Source organism: Rhinoderma darwinii, chromosome 9, assembly GCF_050947455.1.
Source record: "Rhinoderma darwinii isolate aRhiDar2 chromosome 9, aRhiDar2.hap1, whole genome shotgun sequence".
Lineage (NCBI taxonomy): Eukaryota > Metazoa > Chordata > Amphibia > Anura > Rhinodermatidae > Rhinoderma > Rhinoderma darwinii.
The window spans coordinates 94,401,839-94,418,965 of NC_134695.1; the positions used below are offsets into that span (position 1 = coordinate 94,401,839).

The 17,127-nt window shown below is 45.2% G+C and overlaps 1 protein-coding gene across 1 annotated transcript; it reads left to right on the forward strand.

Moving 5' to 3' along the window:
* Nucleotides 1–632: 632 nt before the first annotated feature.
* On the forward strand, nt 633–17,127 carry CHMP1A (charged multivesicular body protein 1A). The gene is made up of 7 exons (XM_075838603.1): nt 633–736; nt 8,192–8,211; nt 8,311–8,388; nt 10,103–10,249; nt 11,757–11,885; nt 13,450–13,637; nt 15,597–17,127. Exons 1-7 carry the CDS (start codon nt 730–732, stop codon nt 15,616–15,618), a joined length of 591 nt encoding a protein of 196 aa, XP_075694718.1. The 5' UTR covers nt 633–729; the 3' UTR covers nt 15,619–17,127.

Genomic DNA, 17,127 nt, shown 5'->3' on the forward strand with positions numbered 1-17,127 from the left:
ACCAGGTTCAGATTTGGTTCTTGTGTCACAATTGCGGCAACCTGGTGTTTGCACCGCGGCCATAATCACCTTTATTACCTGAGATGTAGGCAGGGTGACACAATGATCTTTGGCCTGTGCGACTTGTGTCGCAAACCAAAGTCGCCATGTAACTTAACTTAAAGGGGATATCCAGGCGGAATAGTCTTATATATCCTGACAGCTGATGATCTCTAAAATGAATGGGAAGCCGCACAAGAAAAGCGCCTATTACTTCAGCTCCGGTCGTTTTTTTTATGGACCCGTCAACTGGACATTTATTATATATCCTTGTGATAGGCTGTCAATGTCCAGTCATCTTTACACAAAACCTGTCATATTTGTAGGCAGTGACTACCAGTACTGTGTATACAATAGTCACCATACGATTTATAGACAGTGACATTGAACCTGAGGCTCTCCAGCTGCTGCGAAACTACAACTCCCGGCAAGCCCGGACAGCTTATGATTGTCAGGGCATTCTGGGAGTTGTAGTTTTGAAACATCTGGAGAGCTTCAGTGGTGGTCATGTGATCCGCTACCTGAATCACGTGATATTAAGTCCGCAAGTTGATATCACGTGACCAAATCTATCTTTGCTCTTGTCTGTCTGACGTCATACCATCGCGATATTTGGGAGGGACAGCAGGTGACAGAACCCGGAAGTGTCGCGGACCGTTCTCGGTATCTGTCGAGAGAAGAGATCTCGGGATGGACGGTGAGTACCGGAGGGGAGAAGACGCGGGTTGTAGTCATGTTAGACCCCACGTCGCCGTTATTAATAGTGTGATCCTGGAAATAACAGGCGCCATCCACTGTATATCCCCATAGATCACAGTAGATCGTTATGTATAGAGGAACTACAAGTATCAGCATGCCTGCTCTGTAGCGCCACTCAGATGTACAATTGTGTATGAAATAGTTCATTATTAACAGTAAGCTTCACTTTTTACCAACATTTTGCTGTCAAAATCTGCATAAAAAAATCACCTTTTGTTTATCTTTACCGATTCTGCGCTATAAGTCGTTTTCTTCTCCATTCACATCCAAAGTGAAGTACGTTTTTTATTTGCATGTCGCAGACAGTCGTGTGACCTCACTGTGTAAGGCTGCGTTCAGGACTTGAGGATTTAGGCTCAGATTCCGGACCTCAATCCTCGTCAGATCCGCTCCTATACCGCATCCAATGCAAATGAACAGGGTGTCACATTCGCATGCGGCGTCAAAATGTTACAACCTGCAGCGTGCTCGTATGCGCCTATTCCGCATGGGAAAGCCGCAGTTTCACCCCACTAAATGACAATGTGGATAATGCGCCCGTGGATCATCCGTGGCAGAAATCTGAGCCGCGCATTTCTGCTGCAGATTCTTTTCAAAATCCACGTCGGGTTTGCCTGTGGTAAATCGTGAACATGTGACCGCAGCCTTAGGGTATGTTCACACCCTCGACCAAAAACATCAGAAAATACAGAGCTGTTGTCAAGGGAAAACCGCTCCGGATTTTCAGACTTTTTTTGAGCAACTCGCATTTTTCGCGGCGTATTTCACGGCCGTTTTTGGAGCTGTTTTTCAATAGTCAATGAAAAACGGCTCCAAAAACGGCCCAAGAAGTAACATGCGCTTCTTTTTCGCGGATGTCTTTTTACGTGTCGTTTTCGGAAAACGAGGCATAAAAAAACGCCCCGTCGGAACAGAACACCGTATTTCCATGGGCAGATGTTTGTAGGCGTTCTGCTTACGATTTTTCGGGACGTTTACGGTCTGAAAAATGGCTGAAAATAGCCCGTATGAATATACCCTTACTGTCATTAGCGCTCCCACAATGCACTACTCTCTGGTCATAGTTTGGTTCTAGTTTAGCTTTCTGCCTGACCAGAGGATAAACCATCATATCATTGGCGTCCCCCAAATGTTACACTCTCGTCTGATCTGACACCGGACACGGAGAGACGCAACTGCACGCTGGTTGTTATAGTTGCCAAGTTAACTGTATGACACCCAACAATTGTCATCACTGGTCATACTGTAGTTATTAGGACCTGTGCGCCATACTCGCCCGGCTGCCTGATTGGTGCGGCTCCCACATCCTGCGGCCAGTGGTCGTTGATTCAAATCGGTCGTCAGAGGACGCTGTTCTCCATTGAAAGCAATTGCAAACCGTGCCCCTTAACCCCTTAATGACCAGCCTATTTTAGACCTTAATGACCAAGCTATTTTTTACGTTTTTCCATTGTCGCATTCCAGGATCTATAACTTTTTTTCTCTTTGCGTGGACATAGCTGTATAAGGTCTTGTTTTTTGCGGGACAAGTTGTATTTTTTAATAGCACCATTTTTAGGTACATATTATTTATTGGTTAACTTTTATAAACTTTTTTTTGGGGGGGGAATAGAAAAAAATCTGAAATTTCGCCACTCTTTTTTGCGTCCTAAATCTACGCCGTTTACCGTGTGATATAAATAACACAATAACTTTATTCAGGGGGTTGTTACGATTGCAACGATACCAAATTTGTATAGTTTTTGTATGTTTTACTACTTTTACCGATGCGGTTGTATGAGGGCTTTTTTTTTGCGGGACGACGTAGTTTTTATTGGTACCATTTTGGAGTAGATGCGACTTTTTGATCACTTTTTAATCACATTTTTTTAAAGTCAGGATTCACAGAAAACAGCAATTTTTCAGTCGTTTTTTATTTAATTTTTTACGGCGTTCACCGTGCGGGTTAAATAATGTTATAGATTTATAGTCGGGGTCGTTACGGACGCGGCGATACCAAATATGTGTAACTTTTTCACTTTATTTTGGTTTTTTAATAGTAAAGCATTTTGTAAGGGGAAAAAGTGTGTTTTTCACACTTTTTTTTTTATTAACTTTTTTAAACTTCTTTTTTTTTTTTACTAGTCCCACTAGGGGACTTAACTATACGATTCTCCGATCGCTATTATAATACACTGCAATACTTTTGTATTGCAGTGTATTACTTCCTGTCTGTTTAAAACGGACAGGCATCTACTAGGTCATGCCTCTGGCATGATCTAGCAGGCATTCATTACAGGCAGACCTGGGGGCCTTTATTAGGCCCACGGCTGCCATTGGAGACACAGACACTCGGCGATCGCATTGCCGGGTGTTGGTGGGGGAGAGAGGGAGCTCCCTCCCTCTCTACAAAAACCGCTCAGATGCGGTGCACGCTATTGAGCACCGCATCTGAGGGGTTAAACGGGTGAGATCAATACTAATATCGATCTCACCCGGCAGAGCAGGGACGCCCCCAGCCCTCAGCTACCTCTAGCAGCTCAGAGCAGGGAGATCTGACAGTTCCCTGCTCTGTTTACTTATTCCGATGCCGCGACGTAAAAAGTCTATGGCATCGGAATAAGGCTCGTTAGTGACCGATGGAAAAAGACTATGGGCCGGTCACTAAAGGGTTAAAGTCTATGGCGGAGTGTCTCCACTCCCAATAAGGGTATGTGCGCACACACTAATTACGTCCGTAATTGACGGACGTATTTCGGCCGCAAGTACCGGACCGAACACAGTGCAGGGAGCCGGGCTCCTAGCATCATACTTATGTACGATGCTAGGAGTCCCTGCCTCGCTGCAGGACAACTGTCCCGTACTGAAAACATGATTACAGTACGGGACAGTTGTCCTGCAGCGAGGCAGGGACTCCTAGCATCGTACATAAGTATGATGCTAGGAGCCCGGCTCCCTGCACTGTGTTCGGTCCGGTACTTGCGGCCGAAATACGTCCGTCAATTACGGACGTAATTAGTGTGTGTGCACATACCCTAAAAGTTTCCGCGGGGGACGTAATACCGGGGACTATACCCTATAGAACCGTCTTCTTTCTGGAGGGAGCAGCAGCCGCTACTTTTGCAGATGTACAGGTTTATGTGTTTGTTTGCTTTTCGCGGGTTTCCCCACTGACTTATAGGTTTTGTCTCCGAACGAGAGCCCCTTGTAAATAGAAGCCGGTCCAGCGATTAGATGATTGCCGCGTGTGATCGGCTGTGATCTCCAGAAGAAACCGCTTCTGCCCATTCATTGTCTCAGTAATATTACATGTGGACCCCTAATAAAGCAAGTAGACTGGGGGTGACTTCAGAGACCCCACCCCCTTTTAAATAGGGAAAAACCATGCGGAATGTGAGTAAGGGCCGGTTCACATTAGCGTTGTCTTTCCGTTGAGGGGTTCCGTCTGAGGTTTCTGTCGGGGGAACCCCTCAACAGAAAGGCAAAAGGAAACCTCAGCTTCTATTTGTATTACCATTGATCTCAATTGTGACGGAAACGGTGCTAATGGTTTCTGTTGGTCACCGTTGTGACACGGTTCTGTTGTTTTTGATGGAAATTCATTCTGGGGCCTCTGTCGCAGATTCCATCATTTTTGCTGCACAATATAGCGCAGCAAAATAAAAGAACAGAATCCATTAAAGACAAAAAGTTCCGTTGCTTTCTGTCACTCTACAGATCCAGCGCATCCTCTGACGGAACAGAATAAGTCCAGCTTCACACAACGCTTTTTAAAATGCGCGTGCTTTTTGGGCGTATAATTAGGACTATATAATTAGGCAAAACTGCGAACATTTAAAAGGAATGTCCTTTCAGGACAACCTCTGTCTATATGGTGTATCGACGTCATGGGACGAGGGGTTTCCCACTCCAGACCCCAGAGACGCTGCAAAGGACCACTCTTGCTTTGTGGTACATGGTTCCCCATTGACTTCGATCAAGGGTGAATGTGGATGTGTAACATCCGGCATAGAAAGCGATCCAGTAGAGTAGGAGTTGCTGATGGTTACCCTAAAGGCTGAGCGTCCCAGTAATACGGATAGATCCGAACATTAGATGGGGAATAAATGTTGGTGTCTGGGGCTGGCGTTACATGGGACTGACAGCTGCGGAATTCTGTGTTATCTTTACCGCCTCTCCCGTGCTGATACAGGTGTGACAGGTTGAACGTTGTGTCAGGCTTTACATACAATGCCTTCCCGGCGATGACATCATCAGACAGCTCCTCCTGAGCCTCGTGACTGTTTGGGGTGTGACACCCTGAGCGGCCACGACTGAAGCAAACACCTGAGTAATGGAAGAACCGGAGTTATCATCTTCCTGCTGAGGAATCGTCACCTGATCTGACAAGTCAAGTTATAAAGTTCTAGTATTCTAGGAGATGAAACCGTCAAATATAAAGGGGTTTGTAACTGAAAAGCCAGGGGCATAATACTTCTCACAGCTGAGGATTTGCTACAATCGTATCCAGTCTACACAATATTCTGTGAGCTAAAGGGTCTGAACTCTAAACTGATACGTTTTACCATTACTGATACATTGTAGCAAACAACAATGACCGGAGGGATCTTGGTGTTGCTCATGTATTTAGCTCACAGAGGATTGCCTAGACTGGATACAACTGTCTGAGCTTTCCCACCGCACACAATAAACGTAGGGCAATAACGTGATATGAATTGGGACCGAACACCGGTGCACTCAGATATCAATGTGTCATTGTCACCCAAACCGCTTAATGGTAGGGGCAGCAAATTCTGCAGAGGAATTGCTAGAAACCAAATGGAAATCCCTCGCAAGTGTCAAAAACGTTGTCAAGAGAGAGAGAGACCATCAGTAGACCGTTTTTTGCTACGAATAACCTTTAGACCCAAAGAAGAGGTGAATACCACCATCACAGCCAAAAAGACCTCCCAAGAAGAGGTGAAGCAGACCCCATCACAGCCACAGAGACCTCCCAAGAAGAGGTGAAGCAGACCCCCATCACAGCCACAGAGACCTCCCAAGAAGAGGTGAAGCAGACCCCCATCACAGCCACAGAGACCTCCCAAGAAGAGGTGAAGCAGACCCCCATTACAGCCACAGGGGCCTCCCAAGAAGGTGAAGCAGACCCCCATCACAGCCACAGGGGCCTCCCAAGAAGAGGTGAAGCAGGCCCCCATCACAGCCACAGGGGCCTCCCAAGAAGAGGTGAAGCAGACCCCCATCACAGCCACAGAGACCTCCCAAGAAGAGGTGAAGCAGACCCCCATCACAGCCACAGAGACCTCCCAAGAAGAGGTGAAGCAGACCCCCATCACAGCCACAGAGACCTCCCAAGAAGAGGTGAAGCAGCCCCCATTACAGCCACAGAGACCTCCCAAGAAGAGGTGAAGCAGACCCCCATCACAGCCACAGAGACCTCCCAAGAAGAGGTGAAGCAGCCCCCATTACAGCCACAGAGACCTCCCAAGAAGAGGTGAAGCAGCCCCCATCACAGCCACAGAGACCTCCCAAGAAGAGGTGAAGCAGCCCCCATTACAGCCACAGGGGCCTCTATTTAAAACCATCCACAGAGAACTGTATTATTCAGATTATTTTACTCATTAGAATTACTGCATTATTCTACATTTTACCCACAAATAAAAACGAAAATCTGTTAGGCCTCATGCACACGACCGTAGCCGCAGGCCGCCCGCAAATCGCGGGACATGCACATGGCCGCCGCCATTGTTTTCAATGAGCCCGGACCGCAGAACAGGGCCGTAATAAGACATGCCCGTTCTTTCTGCGGTCCGGGCTCCCGGGCCGTGCAAGGACCGCAAAAACTACGGTCGTGTGCATGGCCCCATAGAAAAGAATGGGGCTGCAATTCTCCCGTGGATTTTCGGGGGAATTGCGGCCACAAAAACACGTTCGTGTGCATGGGGCCTTATTTTTTCTTAGATTTAGAACTACAGACATAATTAAAAGAGAATGTAAAAAATGAAGGTTCCTCAATCAGCCAGGTGAACATGTTCTCTGTCCTGTTATTTTGACCCCTCAACGCGCCCACACCAATAAACATCCTGAGAACTTAAAGGGGTTATGTGGGGACCGAAAATTATTATCCGTGCCGTCACTGCAGTATGTGAGTACACTCGCTAATATACATTCCGGACCCCCGTCGCACTGATTGAGATTTTAATAGATTTTTATAGCGCTGCCAGGGGCCCGAAAGTCTAGTTGCACAGTCTTCCTTCAGAACGACATGTGACCGGCCCCGCTGTACTCTATCTGCAAGCAGTAGTACAGCGATTACATAGAGTGCAGCGGGGCCGGTCACATGACGAAGAGTCGTGTCGTCATGAAGGAAGACTGAAACTAGAGTTCTGGTCCACCGGCAGCGTTATAAAAAATCTACCCCGGCGATCCAGTGCTAACACTCCGGCAGCACTCTGTGTTTGCTGACGTGCACGTAGCATGTGACTAGTACAGCCAATCGGAGGGCTCGGTGTTGAATAAATACATACGCATGACCTGGATCGCCAGGATAAAGGATAGCTGAGTATTGCCTCTTTTTGTTCATTTATCTTCTTTTCAGCCATTCACAAAAAATCTTCAGAACGTGAATCACCCCTTTAACTAACCCAATACAACACAACTTCTGGAAGAGAGATGGAAAGTAATTCTACTACGTTCTCTGGAACATGTTTTAATACATATATCTTTTGAACAAATTATAATAATATATAGCTCGAAAATGTATCTTAATAGAGTAAACGGCAACTTCCAGTAAGTATTATATCTCACCCCAGTGCTGGATGCACAGCTACACTTCTCAGTACTGCAGTATAATGTCCTACATGCAGCCCATAGAAGTCTTTGAAAAGGGGAGGGGCAGAAGGGAACAGGGTGAGAGAGGCAGAGAGACACACACAGATGCTGCTACAGCCTCTAGTAAGTATTGTATCTCACCACCCCAGTTCTGGATTCACAGCTACACTGCTCATTACTGCTGTATGATGTTCTACATGCTTCTTCTGAGGGTGAGCTACAAAGAGAATGGGGAGCAGATCTTCTTTTCTATGTGTGCTGTGTATGGGAGTCCTAAAAACTGAGAATTAAAGAGAGAACCTGCAGAGGGGAAAGGTCATATAATGACCAGATATAGCGTTCTGCCTCATGTACACCCATGACTGCTTATTCTGAGTCACCTGAAAGGTTAGGTATACTTTAAGGTTTATTTTTAGAGGCAAGTGCCGGGGGCGCAGCATGTTGGCAGATGGTCCTTCCGTCGTCTTCTGTCTCAGTAAGATGGTCCGTAATCGACTTGGGAATATGTTTGGGATCTTTCATCTCTACTACTGTTCAACTTGGGTAATTGTCACTAATCGGCCGCTTTCTTTTTATTTTGCAGACACTTTGTTCCAGTTAAAGGTGAGTATATTTGGCCTGGTACACACATTTCTTGCCCTAGTGTGACATTTGGGCTCCTCTCATTATACAGCCGCTTCATTTGTTGTATTCTGGTTTCAGTTCACGGCCAAGCAGCTGGAGAAGTTGGCAAAGAAGGCAGAGAAGGATTCCAATACAGAAAATGCCAAAGTGAAAAAGGTGATAGTATTACTGAACACGATGATGGGGCAGCGCCCTCTACTGGGAAGATTATTGTGAAACGTAGCTGTAGGTTTTACATGGAATTGCAAGCATTGATGCAGCTGCAAGTTGATAAATGATTCTATATAGCCTTATTTATTTTTTTCCGGGCAATCCTGTTGGCAGCCACTATGGCCTCTATTGTACCCACAGGAGCTGTCGCCCAACTTTCCTAGACTCTGCATAGTAACGCATTGTTACCTCCCCTGATCTGTCTGTAATTAAGAATCTAAGAGTCTTGGAGAGCTGGTTGGCAACGCTCCCAATGAAAGTGGCCACATTGATTGCCACCCAGCTTTCCAAGATACAGATATTATTAAGGACAACTTGTCACCTCTCCTGACATGTCTGTTTTAGTAAATACTTGCGTTCCACATGGAATAACAATTCTGTAGCGTCTTTTCTTAGAATTATGCACTGTGCTGTTCCTCTATTGTTCCTCCTGTAAATCTATGGATGGATAAATTAACTGGGTGAAACCATTTTCCTTGTCGATGGGGTGCGTCCCTACATTCTTTAATAGTCCAATCACTTTTGACAAGGGAATGGTAACACCCACTTGTCAATGTATTCATACATTTCCAGGAGGAACAACAGAGCAGCAGTACAGTGCAGAGTCCTAATTAAAGATGCTCCAGAATTATTATGTCATGGGGAATACAATTATTTACTAAAACGGACATGTCAGGAGAGGAGACCGGTCCTCTTTAAGAAAAGGGCTCTGTATAATTTTTTTTCACTTTTAAAGCGACCATTGCAAACATTTCTTAGCCTTACTAGGTTCTTCTGTCCGGGCTAGAAAATCTTTGTTCCTATTTAATTTCTCAATATTGTATTTTAAAGATAATCCATTACCAGACAGATCTTATAATTATGGGATACAATAAGAAATCTCATAACTAAAAGTGGCCATACTGTACACCTTATATAGCTGCCGGCTGAGTGCCGTTCAGCCAACAGCTATTCCTCCTGACCCCCCCCTTCCTACATATGAATGCTTGGCCGTGCATGTGTTCTCAATGTGGAGAGGGGAGTTATCTCCTATGAGAACAAAATGATTGGGCAAGTTGAAATCCAACATGCCTAATCCTTCTTTTCCATGATATATGACTTTGGTAGAGAGTCAAACCACCCCCATACACATGAGATGGTGGTCCGATCCTGCCGGAATCGGCAGGCTCCGCCTACGTTCAACTAATGTGTATGGGCACCTTAAAGGGAATGCACCAGAATCGGCACTTATCACCTATCCACGGAATAGGGGATTATATGTTTAATTGCTGGGGGCTCAGTGAGATCGCAGGTGAGAAAGGGGGGTTTGGGACACTCACCCTCCCGATCGGTGAAGGTCCCAGCTCTGGGTCCCCAGCGATCAGGCGATTATCAGCATAATTGACTCTTGTACAACCCCTATAAGGTAGTAGTCCCCATCATCTCTCTCTTGACTGATGTGCTCTGGAAGGGTCCGGTAACCTGATCTGCTGCCACCGACAAGATGATCGTGGGGCCATTAATTGGGTGCAGACGTCCCCCGTCCCCCCCTTGCCTCTTTTTGGTTTTTCTTTTGGTTGATTTGCACAATAAATCTCAGCCTGCATTGTTTTGTCTGTCCAATCTGCTTAGTATTTAGTGTATTTGCTAGTTCAGAGCATGGTCTTCCTTCCCCGCACAGGCTCTGCAGCAGAAGAATGTGGAGGTCGCCCGTGTGTATGCCGAGAATGCAATCCGGAAGAAGAACGAGGGTCTGAACTGGCTGCGGATGGCTTCACGTGTAGACGCTGTCGCCTCTAAAGTACAAACCGCAGTCACCATGAAGGGGGTAAGTGTCCCGACACCGCCAATTATGACCATAGAAAATCACAAGTCATAAATAGGACCATGTGACTGCACCCCAACACTGATGAAGAATGCCCCCAGACTTATCCCTACACCCGGCTATAAAGCTGGCAATACACTTGAGGTATCTGTCCACCGAACGATCGTTCATATTCTTCCCGACTCCCCTATATACATGCCTGGAGCAGCCGAGCGTTCATGTGTCTGTAATAGGGAGAAAGATGCCGCCAGACTCCTCTGGCAGCGGCTTATCTACTAACGAACAACAGGATCGGGCATCTGCTGTCGGGGAATAGTCAGGACGGCGTCATTCACATTAGATGGTCGGCTGGTCCTACAGAAGTTGGTAAATTCGGGCAAGAAACATCTAATGTAGAATTATAGGGAGAGGGATTCTAACATTTAAGTGCGCCTTGCATGTGTACTTAAAAGGGTGGTACCCCCTGAACAATTCCCATTCTTCAAGCTGCTCCGTGCCTGCTGGGACCCCGCAGTCTTCTGCTATCAGCAGCTGACGACACGTTTCAATGAAATGGAGTGATACACAACGCTTATTCAAAGCAAATGGTGACCGTGCTGGGTGGTCTTGCAATATAAGAGCTGCCCGATGCACCTACAGACCACCCTTTATTACTTGCTTTTTGTCATATTAGGGCAGGGGTGCACAGCCTGCGGCCCAGGGTAAGTATGTGGCCCACAATGCCATTCTGTGTGACCCCCCCCCCCCCCAGCCATATTTGGGAACGCCTCTCTTTGTTTAGCACTCCAGAGAGGAGGCTGCGTGTGAATGTCTCTCTCCATTGTAGTCTATAGGAGTAGCTCCCATGAAGTACAGTGGAGATAGCGGTGCTGATGCGCTGCCACCTTGACTCTTCCTCTCTGCTGTGCCGAGCAGGGACCTCCATTCTGCCAAGTGCAACCCCCACCTATCAGGCATTTATGCCATACAATGTTGATATGTGGAAATACCTCTTCAGATACCTCTTGGCAGTGGTACAACCTAACAATGTGGCCCTCAGACCAAAAAAAGACACTGCCCCCTGTACTGCGGCATACTGTATGGACAGGGCTGTCTAGAATGGACAACCCTTTAAATGAACATACACGTTAGTTTATTCTTCTTTCACCTGTGCAGTTATTTAACATTCATGACGTTTACAATAAAGATTATTCTTCAGGAACGTCCCTAAAACCTACTAATCGTGACAACCATTCTCCTGTTCATGAAACGCCCTCTGTACTGGTTCCGCTGAATTCCTATAGATCCTGCGTTGCCCTGTTGTCCGCGTCATGATAAATACTGTGCAGGTTTACCGCTGAGTGTGATTGTGCCGCTCTGCGGAGTCCGCCGATCGGTGTTGTGGTTGTAGTATTTCTATGGTCACAGCTCCCCGTGTGTCTCTGCCATAGAAGACATGTTTACGTGACTAGGCGATACCAGCGAGTGAAGCTTTACATTAAGAAAATAAGATGTCTTTGCATTTTTGCAGGTGACAAAGAACATGGCCCAGGTGACGAAGGCTCTGGACAAAGCCCTGGGCGCCATGGACCTGCAGAAGGTGTCGGCTGTTATGGATAAATTTGAGCAGCAAGTTCAGAATCTGGATGTTCACACGTCGGTGAGTAAGGGCGCCCGTATCTGTTCGGTGATCTTTAACTTTATTATTCGGTCGATTTAGCTGCATTCAGGGCTTGATTTTTGCGCATTGAGTTGTGTTTTTAACGGCACCATTTTGGAATACAAAGCTACTGATTAAGGCCCCTGCTCACGGCCGTAGCTGTAATCCCTGTCCCACGTTTGGGAGCGCGGTCCGTAAAATAAAAAAAATAGGACATGTCCTATTTTTTTGAGGAGCCTTTCTATGACCCGGAGACGTTCCCACAAATCTATGGAAAGGTGTCCGTGGGCAACAGAAATGAATGGGTCCACACTTTGATCGGCAATTACGCTTCGTAATTGCAGATCAAAATTCCGGCTGTGTGCATGGGGCCTAACTCTTCGAGTGGCAATTCTGCCACTGTTTTTTTGCATTTTAAATTTTGGTTTATGGTTCGGTACGATTACGGCGATACCAAATGTGTTTTTTTTTTTTTTTAATGTTATTCTACTTTTGCACAATAGCAAATTTAATTGGAAAACAATGTTTTTATCGTTCTGCATTCCAAGAATCCATTTATTTTTTATTTTTTTTATCGACGTAGCTTGTTTATGGGACGCAACGTATTTTTTAATTAAACCATTTTAGGCTAAATACAGATTATTTAACGTTTATTCCATTATGCCAAAAGTAGAAAAAGCTATTTTGGCGCTGTTTCTACGTGGTTTTTTTCACAATGTGATCTTCTGATCGCTTATATAGTGCTTTAATATACTCAGTATATCGAAGCATTGTCACCTGTCCGTAATTATAGGCATATAGCCATGGCAGGCCTGACCAAGGTTCCTTATCGGCGCACTTAAATCTCACCCCCTTTCTCTGCCAAACACCTTAGATGCCGCAGTCGCTATTGACCTAAGGGGTTAAACTGCCGGGATCTGAGTTTTGTGTAATGCCGGCAGTTGCAGCAGAAACAGTGCTGTGTAATACAAGCCCGCTCCTGACGCCGATCTGGCGAGTGCCGTGACAGCCCCTGCGAGATCACAGTGATCAAAATGTACGTCCCGGTGCGTGTAATGGATAAGCTTTTAGGAATTTTTGAAGTTGGAATTGCTGTTGGATATAATATAATTTTTTGCTAGTATTCAGGGAATGCTGGGAGTTTTCCAACAGGTCGGAGACCACTGATCTATATGTATAGTCAAGTACTGTTATCATGCTATGCTTCTTGTATCCACTGGGGGGCAGTCATGTACTGCAGTTTGCAGGCACTACTCTACAGAAACCGGCTTTCCATACTGCCCACTAGTTTTGAAAGAACGGTTATTGCTATATAATATATACAGCTGACGCACACTATATCCATCGTCCTGTTTGAAGTATGTTTCGATGTTTGACTTGCAAAACAGTAAAAATCTTTTTTTCTGATGGCTCAGTGTAAAACCGAAGACTTGAAGCCTGTGTTGCAGGAAAGTCTGATCTGCAGAAATAGTTAAAGTTCTGTATATTTTATGCACATGAAACATCTTACTTTGGTTTACACGATTCTTTATTGTTCAATTTGTGACTTCTTTATCTTCCGCAGGTAATGGAGGACTCTATAGGATCTGCTATGACCCTGACAACCCCGCAGGAACAGGTGGATAGTTTGATTTTGCAGATCGCAGAGGAAAACGGACTGGAAGTAATGGATCAAATGAACCAGCTTCCCCAGGGTGCAACGTCCTTGGGTGAGAGCTCCACCCGCACGCCGGAAGACCAGTTGTCACGCAGGTGAGGCAGAGGCACCAATTGTAGATAAATATCGTAGTGTATGGCCCAGTCACTGTGTCAACTGGACCAAACAGGGATTGGCTATGTCTGCTCGATTTGGTGAATCCGCTTGTGTACAGGTAACTATATACCTGCCATGTGCGAGATGGGCATTTTCCCTAAAAAGCGATACCAGAATTTGGACTTCGACACCGATGCTTTGTGTAGTATTGTGATTCTCGATACCAAAACGATACTTTACCCATAATAGTAATAAAAATAAAAAAAAGTTCTTCCGTTTTCTGATGGGAGGTGCGTGGTGTGATGATGAATTTAACCTCCATGTGCCTCACATTAATAGTAAAAGGTACATGATGGGGTTAATCAGTATTAATGTGAGGCACATGGAGGTACTAAACTCATAACACCTCGTGCCTCACGTTAATAAGTGAGAGCATTTTTTTTGTTTTTTTTACAGCATACGCTTCATAAATGACGCTATAAATTTGCTACGCAGGTTATTACAGTCGTGACGATACCGAATGTGTATTTTTTTTTTATGTATTGAGACTTATTTTAATGTTTATTGTAAAAAAATAATTAGTTTTTTTACTTATTTTATTTAACATTACTTTTTTTTTATTTTTACATTAGCCTGTGTGCTGATAGGTATGTCCTAACAACTGCCTGTGTACTAAGTATGCCCTGACAGGAGATATGGTCAGATGGCCCTGGGGTCCTACGATGTACCCTGGGCTGTCTGAAAAGTAAAAAAAATTGTTAAGTCTTGAAGGACGCAGCACTCTTGAAATTGCGAAGATATTGGGACGTGATCACAGGACCATCAAACGTTTTGTTGCAAATAGTCAACAGTGTCGTGAGACGCATGTTGAAAAAAAAACCCGCAAGTTAAGTGCCAAGAATTAAACGTGAAGCGACCAGGAAGCCATTATCCTCCAGTGCTGACATATTCCAGGACCGCAACCTCCCTGGAGTGGCCAGACGTACAAGAAGTCCAGTGCTCAGAAACACGGCTGAGGTAAGGAAACCTGAAACCCGACCATCACTCAACAAGATGTCCAGACTGGGCCAAGAAATATCTGAAGACCGAATCTTCAAAGGTTTTATGGACTGATGAGATGAGAGGGACTCTTGACGGCTGGATCAGTAACGGGCACACAGCTCCACTTGGACTCAGACGCCAGCAAGGTGGAGGTGGGGTACTGCTATGGGCTGGTATTATCAAAGATGAGCTACTGTAGTTGGACCTTTTGGTGTTGAAGATGGACTAAAAATCAATGCTCCATTTCCTGCATCGTAGTACTCCACTGCATGGCGGGCCAGTAAAGATGAAAGAATAATAACATGGCCCCTTCCTCACCTGATATAAACCCTATTGAGAACTTGTGGGCCCTTCTTAAACGGCAGATTTACGGTGAAGGAAAACCGTGCACCCCTCTGATCAGTCTCTGGGGGCTGTGGCGGCTGCTGCACAAAACGTTCATCGTCAAAAGATTAAGAAACGGACCGACACCATGGATAGAAGGCTCATGACTGTTATTGAGAAGGGCGGCTATGCTGGCCACTGATTTATTTATTTATTTGCTGGAAATGTCAGAAGTTATTTGTGTTGTTTATTATTCTCACTTTAACAGATGAAAATAAACAAGTGAGATGGGAAAATGTTCATTTAGTTACATAATAATTCTGCACACACAGATATTCTAAGAAAGCCGAAACCTCACTTTTACTTTTTTTAAATATTCAGGTTTGAGGTTTATTAACATTTTGGATTGACGGACAGAACTGCAGTTCTTCAATAATAAAATGAATTCTCAAAAATACAAGTTTCCTAATAATTCTGCACACGGTGTATGTCTTGCTGCGGTCACTGCGTTCACGTGGAGTCTATCATGTCATATTCGCTTCCTCTGTATTGATTCCTATAGGAACGCTCACTGTGGTCCTTTCTTTTTGCAGACTGGCTGCGCTGAGGAACTGACGCGTCTCTGCTTCGCCCCGTCCTGCCTGGATCTTGGGGGTACACCAGGGTCACTTTATCACACGTGGCCTTCACCAATAGATGTTGGGAGGATCTTGGGCCCCGGGATTGTTGCTACTTTCTAGTATCTTCGCAGTCTCGGAAGCTGAAGCCCGGCCTGTCTATTCTCATACGGTGGACTCAATGCATGGATTTTAAGCCTAGGATTAGCATTTAATATGGAGGAATAATGTACAAATATTATATTCTCTCATTCTTCCTACCGCCCAACCTGACACCTTGCCAGATAAGCCTTGCTGGGAAACGGGGGATCTAAGTGGCCAGGGAAGGGATACAGGAGCCGCTGGTCACCACAGGAGTCAGTAATGGGGGCGATCTCCGAATTCACTCTATAGTAAGTGCTTCCTCCTACACAAAAGGTCGTATTTTAACAGTACAGTTCCCTGATCCCGCTTTCCCAACACCCTAAAGGAAGACGTGCCCATATTCTCGGTGCGCTGGAAACCCAATGTACCGCGGCATGTCACATTCAATCAGAAGTTCTGTAAAGTCTGTGATGGGATTTTGCATCTCTGTCCAAACCCTAAAATTGCATCCACGTGGACTTGTCTGCTTATTGCTCTAACCTCCTGTGCGGAATGGGTTAAACCTGTTGATGTTTTGTGCCTGTTAACCTTTCATATGCTGGGGGCCTGCTGTGGTCGTTCATAGGATCATTAAGGCCTTAATGTCCTTGCAGGTGTTTGTGCCATGTACTTCACAAAGAGCATCTCCTAACCATACAAATAATAAAAGAAATCACTAGTAAACGCGGGTCCTCGAGTCGTCCTCTTCTGTCAAATTTCTAAAAACCCCATTCAGACGGGTTAGATATTGACGTTCCTTGGGAAAGTAGAGTGCTAACCAATGTAGCAATGACTCTCGCTTCCGCAGAGATGGTCGCAGCTTTGCTAGGGCCCTGAATGGCCAATATACCTAGTTACATAACTGCTTCAGTATCAAGGCGTAACTAGGCAGACTTGCCATTCAGGACCTTAGGAAAGCTGGGTGACTTGCCTTATGAGGGTTGAAAAAGAGGCCATATTGGTTATCGCCTATTTTCTTAGAAGTGGATATATCTATAATCTGGTTCATACAAGAAGAAACTCAGGAATCTGTTTGCAGGTCATTTTTTTTTTCTTATGGGGGAGATTCTGTTTAAGACGATACTACAGATGGGCCCCTGGTCAGGTTTTCCCAGTGCTCTGTGTCCGATGGGAGTCCCTCCCGTCTTTGTATAGTTGACCCCTTTATGGTTTGTGCCACCGATATCGCAGCCAAGTTACAGATCGCTCTTTTCCCGGCATACTCTGTTTTTAGGCCTCGTAAATGATGTGCATTATTACTTTCTTTTTACCAATTCGCCTTTTGTTGATAAAATCTCAGCTTTGTCTTTTTTTGGGGGTGTAATTTATCTGTAAAGAGATGTTTGTATTTACGTTTCAAAATAAATTCTGGTAATTCTTAAAA

Excerpts from the sequence above, each read along its gene's own strand:
- CHMP1A (XM_075838603.1), top strand. Across the intron at positions 11,886-13,449 it reads ATCTGGATGTTCACACGTCG|GTAATGGAGGACTCTATAGG; the intron begins GTGAGTAAGGGC and ends TATCTTCCGCAG. Across the intron at positions 13,638-15,596 it reads GAAGACCAGTTGTCACGCAG|ACTGGCTGCGCTGAGGAACT; the intron begins GTGAGGCAGAGG and ends TTCTTTTTGCAG.